At 44.9% G+C, this 23,924-nt stretch overlaps 1 protein-coding gene across 1 annotated transcript in view; it reads right to left on the bottom strand.

Moving 5' to 3' along the window:
- CANX (calnexin) overlaps nt 1-23,924 on the bottom strand; it is a gene marked incomplete in the record, with an annotated part of 1,221,069 nt that overhangs the window by 102,180 nt on the left and 1,094,965 nt on the right. Inside the window, 1 exon segment of the mRNA XM_044069455.1 lies at nt 9,311-9,393. Within this exon segment, the coding sequence (XP_043925390.1) occupies nt 9,311-9,393 (83 nt within the window).

Below are 23,924 nucleotides of genomic sequence, written 5' to 3'. Positions count from 1 at the left end.
GGATGATCTCTGAAGCATCGTGCTGTGCCACTAACCTGGAGGTGTGGGTATCCTTGATGAATATGGATACGCCCCCACCTTTTGTATTTCGGTTTGGGTTCTGTGGCCGAAATGTATGGTATGAGTTGTAGCCTGGTGGTGTTGGGGTGCTCTCTGGAGCCTCAAACCAGGTTTCTGTTACTGCACATATACTGATTTTGTCCATACTGAGGAGTGCCTTGAGTGCATGCATTTTGAGGTTTAGACTTCTGGCACTGAGTAGCATTACCCTCAGTTTTTTGTTACTTGTGCTATTTACGGCGGTGGGTTTGTCTTTTGAGCCTTGCCTAAAAAGTCACTATGGGGGTGGCGAGAGCCTTGGCAAGTATTCGAAAGTCTAAGGGTGACAGGAGCAAGTAGTCTCTAGCGAAGCAGCGTGGCTTGTCGAGCATGTCATCCCAAGTGGACAGACACTGGATCCCCTTTTAAATGACACCAGAAACTTAGCCAATTGTTGGAATCAAGAATTTTTTTCTTTATACCATGGTATCATTCTTGGTGAGGGCAGGATGTTACTCAGGGTCAGGGTCATACCGGCCTGGGCTACGTGATCAGAGAGCTCTTCCATGTCTCTTTTCATATAGTCCAGGGAGGTACAGCTCAGGTCATTCACACCAACACTGACAATGACAGTCATATTTGTACTTGTTCTAGAGTGACCTGAGTGCTTGTGTTATGTGGCGGATCCTGGCACCTGACAGGCAGCCAACAGTAACTTTCTCCTTATTCAGCCTAGTGAGTGGGACGTCAGTGTGCCTGACTATAGAGTCACCTATTACTAGTATGTTGAGTATGTTATTTTGCCTTAAGGGCTGTGACTGCATGGCACACTGGTTTTGTGAAGTATGTGTTTCATGGTTTGTGTTGGGGGGGTGGGGGTTGCTTGGATGTTTGGCTTTGGAGATCTCTGTTGGTTTTGCAGATTTTTACTTAGAGCCTCTGAGTATGTTTCCATGTATTTATGTACATTTTTTGCCGGTGCTGGTTTAATGAGTCTATGTAACACTGGTGGTGTGATGCAAGTATTTCCCTTCTCCTCTTGACTGCCTGATCCAGTCTTGGGTTGAGAGAGCTTAGCTTCTAGTTTGGCTGTATAACTGCATCTCTCGCATGTATTAGTGTTTGGTGGTAGGAAGAGGGGGTTGTCTGTGTACATGAGGCAGTTGTAACACTGTCTCAAAATGCCCAGATTCACCAGTTGGACTGGAGAGTACACCTGAAACTGCCCTTTGGACATGCCTGGATAGGTACAGTGAACTGTTTTACTAGATGGCTGGTAAGGACGAATAGAGAGCCTTGTCCTTCTGTACAGTACAGGAGGGTCTAGTGCTAGGGTTTACAAAGTGCTTGCTATACGTTTTGAGCAAGGGCCAGGCTGAGAAATGAATGGCTTGAGTGCTTAAGTTGAATGTGGTCTGGGCGTGGATCGAGTTTTAGGCCTTGAAGAAGAAGATGGAGTCAGTTTAATATGCAAGTAAGCAGGCCTGAATACACCCTCAGAAGCCGGTGCTTGCACAGCGACTCTGGACCCATCCAAGGTAGAGACATCCGCAGGTTCCACAGTCGAAGCATCTCGCAGCAAACTGGACTCTTGCTCTGAATGGGTCTCAGTAAAGGCCTGCAAATCTGAGGTAGCGGGCATCAGGGTCTGTGAAAGTGCCTCACTGAGTACCGGCAAACTGGCGACTAGTTTAACACAAGCGGCGACAGCTTTGGACCTATGCGGTCTGTCTCTGTCTTTATCTTTGCGTTTTTTCGGAATGTCGGTAGTCGGGTGGCTTACCGAAGCCATTTCTAGATAATTGAACAGAGTACCAAAATATTTAGATGTGAAAATGAACAGACGACGAATAGTTCGAGGTTTGAATAAGGCACAAAACCGACAGCGAGGGACGTCATGGTCTGGGCCTAAGCAAGGAATGCAGTACGAATGAAAATCTTTATGAGGTATTTGCTTTCCACAAGAAATACAATTAACTTTTACTGACATCGAAAATTAAAATTTCAGGAGTTGGCTGACCGGCACTTGCGAACTGCTTCTGCTTCGGGCACCGCACGGCAAGCAAGGCTGATGTAATGGCATCAGCTGCATGCTTTACACCCCTGACTACCTGATGTCATGGAAGATGAGACAGCAACCGACGCAGTACTGAAGACTTTGATAATCAGGCCGACTGAAGGCTACCTGCAAGCAGATAACCCAAATGTAATGACTGCAACAGTGAAACACGGAGAAAGTACAGTTTTGTACCTACCATAAATGTAGATGTCCGATAGGAATGCATCTGCAGTCCTTACAAATGGGTTGTCCTGTCGTCAGGCAGCCCTTCGGTCGGCCGGATTCCAAAGTCTGGGTCCGGCTTCGGCTGGTGTCGCACTTCACCCGACGTCATAGCTGCAGTTTTTCGGGTATAAAGGCATCAGCCGACGCCATTTTCCTCAGTGTTTCTTGCCCCAGATGCCAGGTGCCCTCTTGGATAGCTAAATTTGGATAAATGCCAATGTTTCCAAATAGTAGAGAGCAAACACATAAAATAAGCATGTATGTACATATATACAAACAAATACACCATAATAGATCCCCCCAAAGCTAGCTGAAAGATGGCAAATACCCTAGGAGTACCACAGAGGGGAAGGCGGGTGGGTAATCCTGACTGCAGATGCATTCCTATCGGACATCTACATTTATGGTAGGTAAAACTGTACTATGTCCTTCAAGGATGCATCTGCAGTCCTTACAAATGGGTAGAATACCATAGCCAAACTAGGGGAGAAGGAATGAAGAGAGATTATGGTGCAGTTAGGATCCCTTGCAAAACAGCAGAGGCAAATCTAGAGTATAAAGGTAAATTATAATGCTTGGCAAATGTATGCACGCAGGTCCAAGTAGCAGCCTCTATAATGTCCTTGGTAGCCACTCCTCGTAAGAAAGCTGTAGTAGTGGCTGTAGCCCTTGTGGAGTGAGGCCTGATGTTCTCTGGAGTTTTCTTTCCGTGGAAGGAGTAACAAAATCTAATGCAATTTCCTATCCATTTGGAGATTGTCTGTTTTGAAATTGCTTTTCCTTCCCTTCCTGTTGCATATGCTACCAGAAGCTGGTCAGTTTTTCTATTGCACTTGGTCCTGTCCAGGTAGTAGCGTAATTGTCTATGCACATCCAAGGTATGCAACAGCCTTTCTCCCCTGTTCTGTGGGTTGGGGAAGAATGTAGGTAGGTGGATAGCCTGGTTTAGAGACACTCTGGATACCACCTTAGGCATAAATGTAGGATTTGTTCTCATGGACACTGTCTTGATGGAAGATCAGGAAGGGTTGCACTGCCATTAATGCCTGTAGTTCAGAAACCCTTCTTGCTGAGGTGATTGCCAGCAGGAAAGCAGTCTTCCAGGATAAGTATTGTAATTCTGCTGTTGCTGCTGGTTCGAAAGGAGGCAGTGTCAATTTTTCTAGCACAAAGTTCAAGTCCCATGCTGGCAATGGTGGTTTCCTAGGAGGTTTTACATTTTTAATTCCTCTCAGAAACTGCCTGAGCAGAGGATGTGAGAAGACAGGGGGATCCAAGCTGTATTCTGCCGAAATAGCTGAGGCGTGTATCTTGATGGAGGAACAGGACAGGCCTGTATGGAAGAGCTCTGCCAAGTACTCCAGGATGTTGGCTATGTTTACCAGTGACACATCTTTTCCCTTTGCAGTACTCCAAATGAGATATCGTTTCCATTTTACTGCATAATTCTTTCTTGTTGAAGGTCTGCGAGCCTCAAGGATAATGTCTTTAACCCTTTGGGATAAATTTGGGTTAGTTGCTCTTATGTAATGTTCCAGGCAGTCAGCTGCAGAGTTTTCAGGTTTGGATGCAGGATGTTGTAGTTGTTCTGTGTTAACAGCAATGGGATCAGGGGTAGTGCCCACATTTGTCCCCGAGACATGCTCCTCAGTAATGGGTACCAATGCTGTCTTGGCCAGTCTGGAGCTATCAGAATGATCCTGGGACGTTCCTCTTTGATCTTCAATAGCACCATGTGCATCAAAGGAAGTGGTGGGAATGCATATGCTGTCAGGTTTTTCCAACTGAAAGATAGGGTGTCCACCTTCCAAGCAAGTGGGTGGTACGTCCTTGTGCAGAATTTCTTGAGCTGGTGATTGAGTGGGGATGCAAATAAGTCTATTTGTGGTAGTCCCCATTTTCTTGTGATGGCTTTGAAGATGTCCGGGTGTAGCATCCATTCGTGGGCATCCGAGGTAGTTCTGCTTAATATGTCTGCTAGAATGTTTTCTTTTCCCGGTACAAAAATTGCTTGTAACTGAATGTTGTAGCTCAGAGCCACATTCCATAGGTCCAGTGCCATCCGGCATAGAGGGTATGAATGTGTGCCTCCCTGTTTGTTGATGTACCACATAACTGTGGTGTTGTCTGTCCTTATCATCAACTGCCCTTCTTGGAGAAATGGTCTGAATGTCTGAATTGCCAGTTTTACTGCCAGCATTTCCTTTAGATTTATGTGCAGGTGTAGCTGATCTTGAGTCCATAGGCCTTGTATGCACTTGTCCAGCATGTGGGCCCCCCAACCGAGGTCTGAGGCGTCCGTTGTGATGGTTTGGCTTGGTTGGATGTTGTAGAAGGGCAAACCTGTGTTTGATTGACAAGCCTGAGCCCACCATAGAAACTCTTGCTTCAGGCATGGTATTATTGGAATTTTGGTTTCTAGGCTGTGTCTGTGTTGAGACCATAAATTCTTCAGGTACCACTGTAGCTTTCTCATATGTAGTCTGGCATGAGGGACCAGAATTATGCAGGATGCCATGAAGCCCAGGGCTTGCAGTACTCTTCTTGCGGTTAGATGGTTCCGCTTTGTTAATGCCAAGAAGTAGAGAGGAAGTTGTTCTTGTTTTTCTACAGTTAGGAATGCCATCTGTTTTGATGTGTCTAGCTCTGCACCTAAAAAGGTTATTCTTTGGGATGGTATCAGCCTTGACTTTTTTATATTGACTGTATATCCCAGGGCTTGCAGCAAGTAAATGACTCTTTGTAAGTCTTCTGTTAGCTTGTTTTTGCTGTCCGCTTGTATCAGGCAGTCGTCCAGGTATGGATAAATTTGGATTCCCTGAAGTCTGCAATGAGCGATTACTGATGCCAGGCATTTCGTGAACACTCTGGGCGCAGTAGATAAGCCAAAGGGCAATGCTGAGAATTGATAATGCTCTGATCCTGCAAGAAATCTGAGGTATCTTCTGCAATTTGGTCGTATGGGGACGTGCAGGTATGCCTCCTTGAGATCTAGAGTTACCAGCCAAGACTCCTTGCCCAGCATGGGAAGAAGCTGCTGTAGGGTCAGCATTTTGAATTTTGGAACAATGAGGAATGTGTTTAAGGCGGACAGGTCGAGAATAGGCCTCCATTCTTTCTCTTTTCTTGGTACCAGGAAGAGTCTGGAGTAAAATCCCTTTCCTTGTTCCATAGATGGTACCTTTTCCACAGCTCTCATTCTTACTAATTGAGCTATTTGTTTTAGAGCTTCTGTTTTTTGATTTGGTGGCAGGTTTGGCATTCCTCTTTTTCCTGGTAGAGTATGGAAATGAAACCTGTAACCTTGGTCTATAGTTTGCAAAATCCACTTGTCCCTTGTGATGCAGTGCCAGTTTTTTGAAAATAAGGCTAGCTTTCCGCCTAAGGGTGCTGCTATCTGTTCCCTGGTAGGCGGTGCCAGAGCCAAGTCACTGTGATTGTCCTTCTGCAGTGGAAGTAGCTGCGTCTGTGCCTCGGTGGTTGTTGCCCTGCCACTGGCGTCCCCTGTAGGCACCCCTGGATTGATTTCTGCCTCTTGAACGCCTATTCCTGCCTCTCTGTGCTTTAGAGGAGTCTGGAAAGGACCAATTTTTGGAGGGCCAGTTCCTGCTAAACCTTGGAGGTTGGACCTGTAAGAAATCTTTCACTGTTTGTACAGATTTTGCCTTCTCTTCCATTTTCTTCAGTACCTGCTGAGCAGGAGACCCAAATAAATTGACCTTATCCATGGGACCATCTAATAGTTTTGATTTGACATGATCCGGCAAGGCCTGTTCTTTCAACCATGCATGCCTTCTGATAACTGTGCCAGTCATGGCTGTTCTAAAGGAAGCCTCCAGTGCATCATAGCCGCATTTTAAAGAATGGTTACTAACCTGCTGAATGTTATTCACCATTTCCAGAACATATTTCTTATCTAAAGATTCATCAGAGGACAGTTTCTTAGTTAACTGATCAAGCATAAACTCCTGATATTGGATCATATGAAACTGACAGTTCAAGGCTCTAGCTGACAGAGTAGCAGAGGTGTATACTTTTTTACCCCATCTCTCTAAGGACCTGGATTCCCTTTCAGAGGGGAGGGATTTTAACAGAGGTAGATGCTACTGCCTTAGGCCCCTGGGAGATAGTCTCGGGATCTGCAAAAGGAGCCTTGTATAAATGGTGATGTGTGCCCGGGACCCTGTAGAACCTATCGGGCTTAGCACGGGCTGGAGGTAAAGAATCAGGAGCAGTACAAGCATCATTAAATGCATCATCTACAACAGAAAGAACTGGAGGTATAGCTAAAGGCCTATGTTGTGGTAAATGCAAAAAAGTCCTAAGCCTTTTCCTGGAGTCTGAGAAATCTTGACCCTGCCACTGAAATTGTTCCCTCATGGCATGTAAGGTTTCCCCAAAGGAAAATTCCTCAGGAGGAGAGGCAGAAGGAATCGACTCTTCAGCATCAGAGTCTTCGTAAGGAGAATAAAGAGCCTCTGGAGGGTCTGTATTGTCTGAATCATCAGAGGAATCATCCGTGGACACTGGCTCAGGGGGCTCTGCTCTAGGTCTCTTCTCTGGGGGTGGATGAGAGGCCCTGTCTGGATGAGGCTGGGATCCCCTTATTAAAGAGATGAGATCCTCTGCCAGAGAAATTATTTGAGAACTGGAGCTGGGCCTGTGAGAAGGGGGCTTTAACAGGCACAGACTTAGAAGTTTTGGCTGCTTTAGCCCTGGCAAAGGCCTTAATGGACATGGCTGCAGGAGGCCTAGCAGCTCCACGTGCAGGGGTTGATACATCCAAGGGAATAGTGTCTGATAATTCCTGAGAAACCACAACAGCAGGTTGGATTTCAGAGGCCGATTCTACCAGGTTAGAAGAGGCCTCGGTAGAAGGCATGGATTTGGCTGAAGCAAGGACCGCTTGCTCGGCTTCGGCCGAAACCGAGACACTCGCGGTTTGCTTAACCGTGGTTTCGGCCGAAACCGCGGACTGTGAGTGTCGGTCCTTTTCTTTGCGTTTTTTGGCAATTTGTGTAGTCGGAGGATCCGACGGCATAATATACGCAAAATCAGAGCCGAAAAACTGCTCAGCAAACTCCGACCGACGTCTAAGCGTCTGTCGGTTAAAAGAAGCACAGGCTAGACAAGCTGCTACGTCGTGGTCTGGGCCTAAACAAGGTATGCAGTAAGAGTGGAAATCTTTATGAGGTATTTGTTTCCCACAAGTTAAACAGTTATTCACTTTTTCTGACATCGGCTGAGGCAAGAAAGAGTCCCCAACGGGGTACTTAGCTTTTTAGAAGTCTTCGAAGTAGTATTCGGTAGTAGTAATCTCTGGATCTGACCGACCGGCACTTGCGAACAGCTTCTGCTTCGGGCGCCACGCGGCAAGAAAGACTGGGGAAAATGGCGTCGGCTGATGCCTTTATACCCGAAAAACTGCAGCTATGACGTCGGGTGCGACACCAGCCGAAGCCGGACCCAGACTTTGGAATCCGGCCGACCGAAGGGCTGCCTGACGACAGGACAACCCATTTGTAAGGACTGCAGATGCATACTTGAAGGACATCATCTCGGTAGTTTTAGTCAGAAACGAGGTAGTCTGTTTAATACGTACATCAGGTGGTCTGAATACACCCTCAGAAGCCGGTGCCTGCACAGTGGCTTTGGACACATCCAAGGTAGAGACATTCACAGGTTCCATAGTCGAAGAAGCATCTCGAGGCATACCTGACTCCAAATCGGTCTAAGTAGAGGCCTGCGAATCTGTCGAAGCGGGTATCGGGGGCTGCAAAGGCGCCTCATTGGGTACCGGTGGACTGGCGACTAGCTTAATGGAAGCGTCGGCAGCAGTTTTGGACCTATGCAGTCTGTCTTTATCCTTATGTATTTTCGGAAGATCGGTAGTCGGATGGCTTATCGAAGCCATTTCAGAATACGGAGAACAAAAGCGAAAGAATTTGGTGACAAAAATAGCCCGTCGAATAGAGAACAAATTGGCCATTAAGGGTCTAGCTATGGAGCCTGATAGCTTGAAGGGGAAGGCAGGTTTAAAATAATACAACAAAACTTTGTATGCTGTTGTGCCACTGCTGCACCCATTACTCCCCTGCTTACTATATACAACAATGAAAATGACAATTTCCTGGCATACTGAGAACACCTGCCCCATTGGGGGTACTTATCTTGATAACAATACAAGCAGATGAACTGGACTGACACCAGTACAAGCATGCAACCTGGGAATGTGAGAAAAAAAGATTAAAAAATGGTGTCGGCCAACACCCCACTTATACCAATGACATCCCAGCGGGAGGGAGTTTTGTTGAAGCCAGAAGGGGAAAGTAAAACTTAAAGATTGGCTGGCCCTCAGGCTCCCCAGCAGGCAAGATGAATCCCAGATATCATGAGTACACTGAATAGTATGATCATCATTTGTTTAGTGTGCGTATTTCATAAATCTTAAAGGTGATAAAGAGCTCAGAGTTAACATATGGAATCCATATGTGTGGGACCCTATACCCGTTTGTACACATGCACACAAAATACATACATGCATAATATATGCACAACCAGATTACTCACTGAAATTTTTCTCATGGAAAACCTGTGTAAAATTCACAAAAATACATCAGATTTGATGACAAATAGATTTGGCTTGGTAAGTATGTTCATACCCTGCTTTCTGAATACTATTTGCTCACAATTAAACACGAGGTCTGCTTAGCTGCCTGCTAAGACTGTCTTGACTCTCTTGGGCAGAGATTCTCCATTACATCTGGTCCTACAATCTAAATGTAAATGTTACTGTATACAGTCAGTCTCTCAATGTCAGAAAAAAATAAATAAATAAATAAACAAAAAAAATACACCGTTGCTCTACACTTTTTTCCCCAAATAAAACCATGCTTACTCTGGCTTAATATATATATATGTATGTGTGCAAATATATCTACATATATAGATATAAATATATATATATATATATATATATTGTCTTACCTTATCTGTTGTAGCAGTGTTGGTTTCATCCTCCTCTTGACTCCTACTACCAGAGTCTTCTGCGTCACTATCTTGCTTTTCACCTAGAAAAGTAATTTTATAAATAAAAAACTGCCAGGAGTATATACGAGAATCATTACACCTACTTCCCTTGAAAAGCTCAATAAAAAATGTCAGAAAAACAAGAGATGTACTCACTGTAACAGGTGATCAGTAAAGCCTTCTGCAATAATTAACTACTTTTTCCCCACACTGAAATACCCATCAGCTACCTAATACTATTTAAACCAAAAGGTAAAAGATCACACAAACAATTCAATAAAAACTGCAAGAGAAAAACCCAGCCAAAATAGAGTTTTCACTGTGTGATACCTTAAACCTCCTGTAACGGAGGCCCATGAAATATATGCAAATGACCCCTTTAAGGGCATCCAAGTGCTTCAGCTACATGGTTTCTGAATGTCCAAAATACTTTTTTAACCTTTTAAGTGTTTATGATGACATTCAAGCCAAAATTTTCACTCCTATGCTCTGAGACACTTACACCTGTTAATGTATTCAATGGCATCACACATCAAAACAGGAAAGTGCATCAGCCCTGTGGCACTCCAGTCAGCAAGGATAACATGCAAGAAAAAGTTTTTTTTTCTTTTTTGGGGGGGGGGGGGGGGGGAGTTGTACTCTTAGCTGAAAGGACATACAAGCACTCCAAACAAAATGAGATGAAAGGAGAGTGATAAGCATCAACTGGAAAGTAGTTAAATGTTAGAAAAAACAGAAGCAGGGAAAGTTGAGGCCAATGTTGCAGAAGCCCTTAATCAAAAACTCAAAGTGAAGCCCTGAAGCACCAAAACACCAAAGGAGACTAGATTCCTGCAACTGAGATAAATAAAATAATGGCTGGTGAAGGTGTAAACTTACATCAGCTGCAGCATAAAAATCACCATAATGGAGACCATCTGAATTAAGCACTGGAAGCAGTTGTGCCCACTAGTTAAATGGTCTTTGAAAGTGGCATTCTCCAGTAATCAGTAAACCACTGGATGGCAAAAGTCTTTCAGCAATCCACTTAGAAAGACCATCTCTCCAAGAAGGAAAGAAAATGGTCAGCCATTAATTCTCTTAATCCCCACCCACTTTAGGTAAACTTTAAGCTACTGGTGCACAAAGTATGAAGCAGTCTTGTGGAAAATACGGAATGCATATGCCACTTCCAGTGAAAACATGGGTTTGATTCAAGGGATATCCATCCCTTACGAAAATACACACAAAGGTTTCTCTCAGATTCTGTGAGCAGAGATGATTGCTACCAAAGTATTATAGTGTTAGGAACTTACCATAATTACAGATACATGAATAAGTCGACCACTGCAGTAGTGATAATGCTTTGGACTTCTGCAGTAGAAGGCCAGGCATCTGGCCTAACTTGAAAAGCTTTTCTCCCTCCCCACTCCAGGCTGAGAAAGTAGCCTACCCACCGGAACATCTCCACAATCATGGTTTAAGGTGGACATCAGTTTATGCCACCTTTAAATAATTTGTCTGTCAGCTCTAGGTGACTGAACTGAGACCAGAGGAAAGGCTGTCCAAGGGTCACATACCCATAAAAAATGTCAGCCAACTAGTACTTGCTTCTCCAGATATTAGACAGACCTTGGCAGGAGAACCTTTATTAGTAACACAGAAGGCAAGGAGACAGGAGAGTGGATATACACATCTCAACCTAAGGATGCTCAAAGGAAAGGAATTAGAGAGAGAGAGAGAGAAGTAAATACTACTGTAACAGTGACTGCACTCCAACAGCTATAATTCTGTTATGTTCCGGACAACTATACTACGCTCAATATTTTTTTTATTGCAGCAGCAGTGATAACACTTTGGAAGACCTCCAGAGCTTATGGACCAGTGGATGGCAGCCTCGAGATGTGGGATATGGCAGTGTTAAATTTTACTTTGCCTCTCGAAGTAATACCCACAATACAATGCCTGGAGAAGGAGTTGAAGAAAAAACAGGACCAGTTAACCTGCTTCCAAAAAGGCCTAGAAGCCAATCTTTCTAAGGAGGTGCAGCAGTAGCAGGCTCAAAATTAACTTTAGATACATATGAGGTCCCACAATGGAAAGAGAGTACTTTCGTGGGTGGACCTCAGATGTAAGATCCCCCTTAAAGAATTGCTTTACTAGTAACGGAATATTATTTTATTTATTGACATTTGTTTACCAGGAAAGTCCACGGGTCCAGGCTAGTCCATTTTCAGTGGAGGCTCGGGGAGAAAAGCTCCAGGGCATTTACACAGAAAACAAAACTAAGTAAATCTAAACAAAAGTTAAAACATATTTTACATGTATTATTTTGCAACACAGAGATTACAATTACAGAAAATATAAAAACTTACTGGAAAAACAAAGAAAACTTTCATATTACAAATGAAGATTCATTAAAGAAATCCAACAAGTCTACACAGTACAAGACAAAATACAGAGATGATTGGCAGTAGAGAGCAACCAGCTGTTGTACTCAAAGGTAAAGGAGTGTATCAATTGAGTCTATTTGGTCAAGAAATGGGAACAGGAAAGTAAAGGTTAAAGCAAAGGCATAGAGGAGAGGTTCTGCGATGGCACAGAGGCAAGGAATATGAGTAGGAGGTAAGTGAGGTTTAGTAAGAGTTAGTGATCAGTCACAGTGCAGGAGAGGCAAGTTTGTAATTGTAGAGAGAGAGAGAGACGGAGAACTGGTAAGAAAAAAAAGAGGGGGAGAGAGGGGGACGGTAGTTTGGTGAAGTAGAGGGAGAGTGGAAACTGGAGAGTGAAGGGTGAGGGAGGAGGGAGTTGAAAGAAGAGAGGAGGAAGTGTTAGATAATATGTTCACTTGGACTTGGCAGTATAATACTAAGAAGGGAAATTGTAAGTGAGCTGGAAGGATTGAGTTTAGGTAATGGCTGAGGAGGGAACTGAGCAGATACAGATCCACATGGAAGAGAAGTGACTATGCAGTGCACTTCTGAAGCTAGAAAGTCTCGGTTGAAGGCATATAGATTCTGGAAGATTATTCCAAATTTTGGAGATTGTCCAGGAGTACAGAACTGACTTGCAGGTTGTTTGGGTTTGTGTACTTGGAGAAAAAAAGTAGTCATGTCTTACCATAACGTTCAATCTGAGTTGTTGATCATCTTCCATTCATCACTGATGGGTATGGTTCCGAACCCTCGGAACCGAGTCGGCCAAATACAAAGCTAGCATACACCAAACTCTCGAGCCACACTGCTACCCACAATGCCCTTCATCCCATACCTCAGATCGAGTTTGCAGAACATATAGTAGCAACATATATAAGAAACAGAAACAAAGACAGAGGCCATCTCTGCGCAAACACCCCAACACACCAAAATGACCCGAAGGTCCACCAGGAGACTTTGGCAGGGGAAGGTGGGAGGGTGTGATGAATGGAAGATGATCAACAACTCAGATGGAATGTTATGGTAAAGAAATAACTTCTTTATCTGAAGTTGTTAATCTTCTTCCATTCCTCACTGATGGGACAGATTTCCCTAGCTACTACAGAATCTGGGTGGCCTTCATGGAAAAACATCCCGGAGAACCATAGAGCCAAAGGCAGTTCTTCCCCTGGAGATCACATCCAATTTGTAATGCTTGATAAAGGTATGGGGTTTAGCCCAGGTGGCAGCTGCACAAATATCATCCATGGAAGCCCTAGCATGAAAGGCGACAGAAGCGGCCACAGCTCTAGTGGAATGAGGTTTAATGGGGCCAGGAGCTGATTCCACCTCCAGAGAATAAACAAAGGAGATGCAATCCCTAAGCCATTTAGACAAGGTAACCTTAGACACTGCCGATCCCTTTCTAGAGCCTGCAAAGGCAACAAAAAAGCTGATCTGACTTTCAAAATGACTTTTGTCCTGTCCAAATAAAAACGCAACTGTCAGTGGACATCCAAGGAATGGAGACAGTATTCCCCTTTGTTGGTATAATTAGGGAAAAACACGGGCAACTCAATGGACTGATTAATACAGAATTCCTAAACCACCTTGGGTAGGTAAGAAAGTGGTATTGGTGCAAAGTGATACTCTGTCCTTATGGAAGATCCAGGATGGGCCTCTAGTCCCCCGTCTTTTTTGGCACCAAAAAGAGTCTGGAGTAGAACCTAATCCACATTGATCTGGGGGACCCTTTGGATGACTCGCTTTAGAAGCAGCTTCTTGATTTTGGAAGCTGCCTCCTCCCTTTGACTGGGTGGTACATCGGGAAGGGAGAATTGAGGTCTTAGAAAGGATTTGAGGGGAATGGGATAGCCTCTGGCGATAATTCTCTGCACCCATAGACAGTCGGTAATGGAGGACCAGGGCTGCTTGGTGCAGAGAGAAACGCACTCTGACTGCTTCCAGAGGAAAGCAATCGGGCAACGCTTCAGGAGCGCTGATAGGGCCTACCAGAGAAAAAAATCTCTGGAGCCCTGATTCCGGTAACCCTCTCTGCCCTTAAAGGAGCGTCTTTCACCATCGGACCCTCCGCGGCCTCTGGAGTCCTCCTCGCCATGTGCGTCACAAAAGAAACCTTGCGACTTCTTGTGCCACAACTTTCCACTGCTCTGGTTCCTGGAGAAGCAACGCTGAGGTTTGGAGAAGCGCAGGCCCATGGCAGACAAGGTCTTTCCTTCCTGCTCGCACCTGACCAAAGTATCCTTGACCTTAGAACCAAAAGAGCGCGGAGGGCTCATTAGGGGCTTTCAAAAAGGAAGACTTGAAGGAATCCGGTAGGTCAGAAATGTGCATCCAGGCATGACGTCGGACAACCACGCCAGCACCTGCTGCTCTAGCTGCACCTTCGGTTGTGTGGGAGAGCAACCTCATGGAGGAATTCAAAATCACTTCAAGGGTGGCAAATTGGGAAGCCACTTTGTCACATGCTCCATCTGACACTTGACCTGCGAGGCTACCAGAGAGTTCAGAAATAAGGTCTCTCTGGAGTCTTGTAAAGTGTGCCAAACAATTCAGCGAACGCACGGCAAAGGTCGCTGCAGCAAAAACTCGCTTCCCTAACCTGTCCACCACTGGGGACTCCCTGTTGGGCGAATGAACAGCAGGACTCTCTTCTGCCAAGTCCTTCTTTGTGGCCACTGCCACCACCACAGCGTCTACTATTAAGCCTTTCTACCAATGGGGTTGATCCTCTGGAGGAGAAGGTACTTTTGTCTGATCTCCTGGGGATAGATTCTACTGAATCCGGACTCTTCCATGCTTGCTGCACGATGAATTCGACCAACTCATCTGCAGGAGGGGTCACCCAGGATGTAATGGTCCGGGAACGGAAAGCTTGTAAGAATACGGATTCCTCCAGGGAAGGGGTGGAAGATTTCCAGTCATCCCGCTGACTCAAAATCTCCAAGATGTCCCCAAAGGAAACATAGTCAGGGGGTGATCTAGGGGAACCTTCCCAATCATTGTAATCTGTATCCTCAGTAAGGGACTCTTCAGGTGAGTCCATGTGTTTACTTTTGCACACCCTCTTCATAGGGGGATCTTTGGTGGGAATGTCCGAAGAGGCCACAGAAAGGGGGTTGCTTCGGATTAGTGGTCCCTACTAAGGGCTGGTGATGGCTGAGTTGGGGAGGGGGGGACCAAAGGCAGAGCTGAAGGAGGTGGATTGCTAGCCGCCAGTGCCCTTTCCATAATCCGGAAGGCGGGCCCACCCAAAGAGGGATGGGAGCCCGGAACCGAAGAGGACTGAATCGGAACTGGGGTCACACACCGCTCTGAACGGCCCACCTCCAAGACTGGAGTTTGAGAGGGGTTCGGTGCAGATATAACTCTTGGATCCGAGAATGGAACTGAAAAGGCAGTCTGTGCCGGGGCCGGAACAGAATATTCCACCCCCGAAGCAAGGGGATGAGTAAGGTGGGCTGTCGTTGGGACACCCACCATGGCTTAGATGTTTCAGGAACCATAGTAGTCTGTGCCAAAGGAAGGGGTCCTGTAGAAAGCAATGGGCAAGGGGGCCTTGGAACCGAAAGATCCCCATCAGAAGAATACAAAGGAGTCGAAGGAGGAAAAATCCCAACACCCGGAGCAGAACAAGGTCTGGAGATCCCTCTTGCAGTCAATACCTGATCCATGAGATGAACAATGTCTATTTCGGACACGCTCCTGGCAGACCTAACCGATATCCCGAAAGGGGATTCAGGCTGGTCCAGAAAGGGACTGTAGGCTTGCCCGGCAAACGGATTCACAGAAGACGAATACCTGGTCTGTGGCAAGGAACTCAACGGAGCCGAGGATTCTGATTTGAATTGCGTAAATGGTAAGGTCGGCATAGAGAGGGAACTCGGAGCCAAAGTCACAATCGGGGTAGTATTAAAAATCGGATCAGAGTTAGTCAAAGCCAGTGCCTGTAAAGGAGAGGTCGGTGCCAAAGTGTCCAGAACCAGACTGGTCGGAACCGAAGTCAAGAGTCTGTGCTGAGCCCGGAACTGACAATTCAGACTTCCCGGAAACTGCACTCTGTGCCGAAATCGGTGGCACCGAGGCAGCGAGTCGATGCTCGGAGAAGATCTACAAGGCCTTCAATCAATGATTTTTGCCCCCGTCACCAGCCAGTGAAGAGGGGTCTGAGCGGGGACGCTGATCCTTGACTGGAGGGGTTGAGACCTCCGCAGAAATAGCCTCCGAGAAAGGAGAGGAAAGCAATCCCTTCAAAATCAACTTGTTGCGCCGTTCATTCAATGTCCATTGACTAAAACTCGCACAAATATCACATGGGGGAGTCGCAGAAAGGTGCGAAAGCCCAAACAATTAACGCATTTAAAATGCAAGTCGCTGTTCGGTAATTTACAACTGCATGACATGCAGTGTTTAAAACCTGAAGTACCCTTTTTCTCAGGCAGAGAAGAGGAGAGAAAGGCCAGACTACCAGCAATGGTATGAAGAGTTACCATGAGGGTGGTAAAAGGTAAAGAAAAGGCAAGAAAATACCAACAATGGTAAGAAAAGGAATACCTGTGGGTAGAGCTAGACTATAAGAAAGACACTAGTAGAGAAATTAATGGAGAAATACACAGTTTAAATAAGTCAAGACTACTTAGCTGGAGAGCTCGGTTATAGCGCTGCTATATGGCTGCGCAGCAAACTAGATCTGAAGTATGGGATGAAGGGCATTGTGGGTAGTAGCGTGGCTCGAGAGTTTGGTGTACGCTAGCTTGGTATTTGGCCGACTCTGTTCCGAGGGTTCGGAACTGTACCCATCAGTGAGGAATGGAAGATTAACAACTTCAGATCTACTGGTTTTCAGAGCATAAGAAACAAGATGGACTATACAAGGTAGAGAGGGAGCTGAGTGCTGGATAATCCTGAGGTTTATATACAAGTTTATGAGAGACTGTGAACTGGAGGAAGAGAAGATAATGGGGGAGTTCGAGCCATTGTAGTTGCTTTAGAAAGACAATGGTGAGTGGAGTGGCGACTATTAGTAGCAAATTTAGCAATCTTATTATATCATGTTTCTAATTTTGTCATTAGGGAAGACTGCAGATTAGTTAATAGGGGAGCACCATATGTCACTGAAGGTAGAAGGTATGACAGAGCTAGTGCTTGTTTAGAAGGGAGGGAGAGCAATGTCTATATAGTAACCCCAGTTTTATATGGATTTTATGTTATTTTGAACGTGATGATCGAATATGAGATTTTCATCTATGATTACCCCTAATAGTTTAGCATGGGTAACTAACTCAATTTTACTAGACTTAAGGGAGAGAATTTTGAAGTCAGCTACATTAATGGTTAAATTTTTCTTGGGAGTGAAGATCATAAGTATTGTTTTTTTGGGATACAGAGAGAAGTGATTATTGTGAAGCCAGGTTTCCACTGTGGTAAAAGCAGCTTGGGTGATTTGTTTTAGAGTGCTTAAGATGTGGGCAGTGCACACACTACTGTGCAATGGTCTGCATAATGGACTAGGAAGGCCTGCTGAATAGCTTGGTGGAGACTATTAACAAAAATATTAAACAGAAGGGGGCCTAAAACTGAACCTTGGGAACACTGGTAGGGTTATGAATGTAAGGGGAAATGGAGTTTTGCCATTTATCAGCATGCTCTCTGTTAGAGATGTAGCTTTTGAATCAGTTAAGAGACTAAGAAGATAAGCAGATACTATGAAGTTGGGAGACCAAGATAGAGCGACAGTATCTAAAGCTTTAGATAAGTCCAAGAAAAGGGCTGAGATTATGTTACCCTCAGAGTCTTGTGCTTTTGTTCACAATGTTAAGAATCAGATTAATGCGGTGGATGTGTCATGTGTAGGGTGGAAACCGTGCTGAGTAGGAGAGAGAAGATTACATTTTAGAAGGTAGTCTGAAAGCCCTTGAATAAAGAGCTGGATCCACGGTAAGCAGGCTGAAATGACAGATGCATGCTACTTCCGGACACCAAAGAAAACTTTCTGCTTTGCTAGGTATGACCTCCCTGCATTTGTTTTACTAGCCTCTCTTAAAACAGAAAGCACATCCTCAAAAAACATATGCCTAAATGGGATAACTGACAGATCATCCAAGCTGTCAGCCTTAAGATCTTCAGGTTGGGTGTATGAGTGAACTACTTCTTAAGAGGTTCATATGCTAAAGCAGCAGCAGAAAAAGTTATGTCCTTATGTTCAGGCGCAGGAGAAAGTACAGTTGTAGATACTTACCATATATGTGGATGCTATGGGTGTCTTCACTATTATAGTAACACTTGGGTTTTCTTGTTTTGGAAGCCCTTGAATGGTCTGAATACCAGAGATTTATTCTCCTTCCCTCGTCCAGATGGATACCATCCTCTCTGATGTCAGGATATCAGTGGATTAAGGATCACTGGCTGGTGCCACTGGTTTAAGATCTCTCTTCTGTCCCCTGGCAGGAAGCATGACCCGCCCATACTGTCCCCAGTTGAAAGAGATTAAAGGGGCCTATGGGGGATTAGTTGACAATATAGGAAGAGATACTTAGCGGAAGGAAAGGGGTCCCATCCCAACTCATAGAAGGTACAGATGGGATGGTAGGACAGAATGGTTACTGCAACAGTGACTTCATGAACATCTACATTTATAAGCATACAGAACTGTACTACATTTATCATGCTTCAATGTTGTAGTAATAGCACTTGAAAGAATTCTCAAAGCTACAGATACAGGGAAGCTGGCAGTGAGTACTTTAACCTTGGAAGATAAGTCCTTGTAGAATTGCTGAGGCAAAGCTGGTTCTAGACCTAGAAACTGATGAGACTGCAGTGTCTGAAAAAAGTGTGTACAGAGGACCAGGTGGCTGCTTCCAGAACAGACTGGGTGGACACTCCCCTAACGAAATTAACTGTAGTTGCAGTGGCCCTGGCAGAATGTACCCTGATGTGCTCAGGTACCCTCTTACCATGGTGTTTGCAACAAAAGGCAATGCAATTTGAGATCCATTTAGAACTAGCTTGATGAATGCTCTCCTTTGTCTGTTACTTACAAAGACTACAAATAACTGGTCAGATTTTCTAGTTTTATGCAAGTAAAACCTGAATTTCCAGTGCATTTACAAGTAGTGAAAGGCTCCTTTGCTTTGTGGATTAGGGAAGAAGACAAATAGATAGGGTTCTGTGACTGCATTAGGCATAAAAAAGGGACTGATTTTGAAGGAGAGACTGTCCCTGCAAAACTTCAGAAAATGTTCCGTACACAATGAGTGCTTGAAGCCCAGAGATCCTTTAGCTTAATGCAAGTGCCACTTAAAACAATTGCCCAGGTGGTAAATTGAATGTTCGACGATACCTTTCTTCCCTTTGAGCATGATGCAAGTTTTTCTGGCACAATATTTAGATCAAGGCCCCTCATAGGAAGTCTTTAGTGAACGAAACACTTGAGAAATTGTTTCTATTTGGAGTGAGAAAATAGAGAAGGCACAGAGGCAGACATGCAGAAACAGGCGAGGCATGGACTTTAATAGAAGAGTCAGAGTCCTTTGGAGAAACGACCCATCTTGCAAGATAAAACAAGGACATTTTGCTTTTAAAGGCTGCTACTTCTCAGACTGGCATCAATGACAGAATCTTTTCCCATTTTTAGCTGTAGGATTCCTGGTGCTTGGTCTCTTGACCTCTAAGAACAAGTAAGACATCCTTATTGGAGCTGACTGGAAGACAAGAGAATATCACAATGTACCCTGCCACCTTCACTGTGGTCACATTTGGGTGTATGGTAGTCCATTTGTTCTGTGACAGATCTACCTCCAACAAAAGCAGCCATATCGTTTTGCCTGGCCATTTTGTGAAGCATGATGAAAAAGTACTACCTGGGCCAGAAGGGTGTTATTAGGATCATCCTCAGCCTGTCCTGATCTTCAAATGTACCCTAGATATCAGGTGTATAGGAGGGATGGCATACAGAAGTAGACTGTCCATGGGAAGGAAAAAGCATCTGTCCTCCAGGCCCTGTTGTCTGGGGCCCTTGAGCAAAATTTGTTGATCAGTCTGTTTTTGTTTTGAAACAGATAAGTTTACATCTGGCACACCCACTTGCCCAGTAGTTTTCTGAAGAGAGTTCATTAACATCCACTCATGAGGATCTGTTGCTGACCTGCTTAAGTGTTTACTAGGCTGCTGTCTGCCCCTGGGAGGTTCTGTGTTGTCTCCCAAAGTTGCACAGCTATTTGGCACAGGGGGTAGGAGTGGTTACCCTGTCTGTTGATGTACATCAATGTGACGTTGTCTATCTAAACTAACAGAATGACAGCGTCCACTTTTGTCAATGCAACAAGGCCTCTGTAAACTGGCATAATTTTCTTCAGACTGAAATTAATTTTAATGAAAGACTTGTCCCACCTGCCTTGCACCCCCATTATTGTCTTATATATGCTCCCCACATTAGGTCTGAGGCGCCACAGGGTGATCAATTGTGCTCTGCTTGTAAGGTGAAGGGGACTCCTTTCTTTTGTTTGCATGAATTTGTCCACCACAGTAGTTCTTTCTTACTGTAAGGAAAGAGTATGACCTTTTGGGAAAGAGTATGACCTTTTAAGTTCAGGGGGTGATGGTACTGACACGACATGCTCTTCACACCTTACTTCATGTGTAGTTTTGCAAAGGGTGTCATTAAAATGCAGGAGGCCATGTACACTAATTCTCTCAAAAGTTCCCTGGTCATAACCGATTCTACCTGAACCAACTTTTTGAAGTACTGTATTCTGTGGCAGGGCTAGCCACCTGGGGGTTTAAAGCTTGGGTCTAGATGACTGTCATTTAAAGTGGCACCCTGACCCTATGTGCAAAAAAAAAGGGGTGGTGTATGTATGGATGTGTCAGGGAGACAATCTTTTCCCGAGGGAGAAAGGCCATTTATCTGCTGTAATCCAGAATAGCCCCCCCCCCCCAAAAAAACACTCATCTGTTGATGGTTTGGAGGTTGGACTTTAGATGGACAGAAAGTACAGTTGTGCACCTACCATAAATGTAGATGTTCGAGTGTATTCACTGTTGCAGTCATTAAACTTGAGTTATCCTGCTGGCAGGCTACCTGCAGTCGGCCTGAATTCCAAAGTCCTGGTCTGGCATCTGTTGCTGTTGCCTCCTCCCTGATGTCAGTGCGCCAGGGGTATAAAAGATGCAGCAGACGCCATTTTCTTCAGATTTTCTTGCCCCAGATGTCAGGTGCCCCCAAAAGGGTAGGCTAAAAATTCTGCTCATAAAAAAGCATGCACTAACGAACATTACCTTCATCTACAAGCAAATACACCACATAAATTGTATAGAATAGAGAAGTACATATAACTCCCAGCAATGAAAGGGGGATGGAGGGAGGGTAACCTGGACTGCAACAGTGAACACACTCGAACACCTACATTTATGGTAGGTACACAACTGTACTATGTTCATCGTGTTTCACTGTTGCAGTCATTACACTTGGGTTGAGTCCCAAAGCTGAGGTTGGGTGGCTGGGCCTAGATAGAATTAGGAGTGGCTATGAGGCCCTGCAGAACTGCAGTGGCGAAGCCTTCAGAGTAAAGAGGTAAGTGGTAGTGCTTTGTAAAAGTGTGCACTGAAGTCCAAGTTGCAGCCTCCAAAAATGTCCTTGGTTGGTACTCCTCTGAGGAAGGCTGCTGAAGTGGCTGCTGCTCTGGTTGAATGTGGCCTAATGCCCTTAGGCACTGATTTGCCATGTTGTGAATAGCAGAAACGAATGCAGTGGCCTATCCATTTTGAAATTGTCTGCTTTGAAATAGCTCTTCCTTGCCATCCTGCAGCATATGCCACTAAGAGTTGCTCAGTCTTTCTGAAGGCTTTAGATTTGTCCAAGTAGAAGCGTAGCTGTCTGTGCATGTCCAAAGAACGCAGAAGTCTCTCCCCCTTATTCTGTGGGTTTGGCTAAAAGGTAGGCAAATGAATGGTATGGTTAAGAGCCACACTGGACACTACCTTAGGCATAAATGTTGGGTTTGTCCTTATAGAAACCTTGTCCGGATGGAAAAAAATAAAAGGTTCCACAGCCATTAGTGCCTGTAACTCTGAGACTCTTCTTGCTGAGGTTATTGCTAGGAGCAGAGCTGTTTTCCATAAGTATTTTATCTCAGCTGTATTGGCTGGCTCAAAAGGAGGCAGTATGAGCTTTTCCAAGACAAAATTGAGGTCCTATGCAGGTGTTGGAGCTCTCCTTGGAGGTCTTATGTTTTTGGCCCCTCTGAGGTACTGCCTTAGCAGTGGATGTGAAAAAATAGGTGGATCCGTATTGTAATGTGCTGAAATGGCAGAGACATGGATCTTAATTGATGAGAAGGATAGGACTTTGTCCAGCATCTCAGTTAGGTATTGTAAAATCTGAGGAATATTTGATACAAGCATGTCCATTCCTTGTGCCTGGTTCCGAGCACGGAATCTCTTCCATTTTTCTGTATACGATTTTCTGGTGCTGGGCCTCCTGGCCTCCAAAATAACATCCATAACTGCTTTAGAGAGAGGTGTGTTCTGAATGGTTAAATTATCAGCCATGCAGCCAGATTTAGGGTTCTAAGTTGGCTGTGCAGGATCTGATTGTTTTGTTGGGTCAGCAAATGAGGAATTTGGGGTAATGTCCAGGCTGGGCCTTGAGACAAGCTCTTTAGGATTGGGTACCAGTGCTGGCGTGGCCAGTCTGGGGCAATCAATATCATTTTTGACTTCTTGTCTGACCTTTAGGAGTACCTTGGGGAGGAGAGGCAGTGGAGGAAAGGCATACACTGCAAGGGTTTTCCAGCTGAATGACAGGGCATCCACTTTCCATGCTTGTTTGTGATAAGTCCTTGTGCAGAATCTCTGTAGTTGGCAGTTGTGTGGGGAGGCAAATAGATCTAGGTCTGGGCATCCCCATTTCCTTGTTATGCTGAAGATTTGTGGATCTAGTTTCCACTCATGAGGATACTTGAGATTTCTGCTTAGCTCGTCTGCCAGAGTATTTGTCTTTCCTGGCAGGAATTGTGCTTGCAGGTGGACTTGATAAGTCAATGCTGTGTTCCACAAAGTCATGGCTTGTCTGCAGAGGGGGTAGGAATGTGTGCCTCCCTGCTTGTTTATGTACCACATGACTGTAGTATTGTCCGTCTTTACCAGCAGTTGCCCTGGATGAAGTAGATCCTTGAAGGCTGTCAGGGCATTCTGAACAGCTAGCATCTCTTTTTGATTGATATGAAGATGCATTTGGCTTGATGGCCATGCTTCTTGAATACATTTTCCTGCCATGTGGGCCCCCCAGGCACAATCTGATCCATCTGTTGTTAGTGTTTGCCTGGCCGTGGGTAGAGTGAATGGCTGTCCCTTGTTGTGGTGACAGGCCTGTGCCCACCATCGAAACTCCTGTTGCAGGCAGGGAATGAGGGTAATTAATGTTTCCAGGCTGTGGCAATGTTGAGTCCAAACATTTTTTAGATACCATTGTAGTTTCCTCATATGCAGTCTTGCATATGAAATTAGTAGAATGCAGGAAGCCATGAAGCCCAAAGCCTGCAGAATTTTTCTTGCAGATAAAGTACAGTTTTGTACCTACCATAAATGTAGATGTTCGAAGATCCACATTGCTGCAGTCCTTACATATGGGTAGTCCGCTGTCCTCAGTCGGCACGAATACCAAAGTATAAGGCTGACGTCGGTCAAGGCGCTTAAGACTGACATCAGGACGTCAGGGTACAAATGCGCATGACCGACGTCATATCCTCAGTCTTTTCTTGCCCCAGATGTCAGAAGGCCCTAAAAAGAAAGGCCAAAACCAAAAGACAGCAAAAAACAACCAACCACCCCTGCACTAATCCTATTTACAATATTTACAATATTCACAACCCAAACCACACCACCACCTCTAACTACAGAGGGGAAGGAGGGAGGGTAAATTGGACTGCAGCAATGTGGATCTTCGAACATCTACATTTATGGTAGGTACAAAACTGTACTATGTTCTTCATCTCACATTGCTGCAGTCCTTACATATGGGTAGAATCCCAAAGCAGAGGTAAGGGAGGATGGCAAAACTATAAAGCATTAGGAGCTGCCAAAATGCCTTGTAAAATTGCAGTGGCAAAACCAGCCCTAGATTTAGAGTAAAGTGGAAGGTGGTAATGCTTAGAGAAAGT

The sequence above is a fragment of the Protopterus annectens genome, chromosome 4.part0 (genome assembly GCF_019279795.1).
Source record: "Protopterus annectens isolate FY-2018-M chromosome 4.part0, PAN1.0, whole genome shotgun sequence".
Classification (NCBI taxonomy): domain Eukaryota; kingdom Metazoa; phylum Chordata; order Ceratodontiformes; family Protopteridae; genus Protopterus; species Protopterus annectens.
This window is presented reverse-complemented; position numbering and strand designations above follow the sequence as displayed.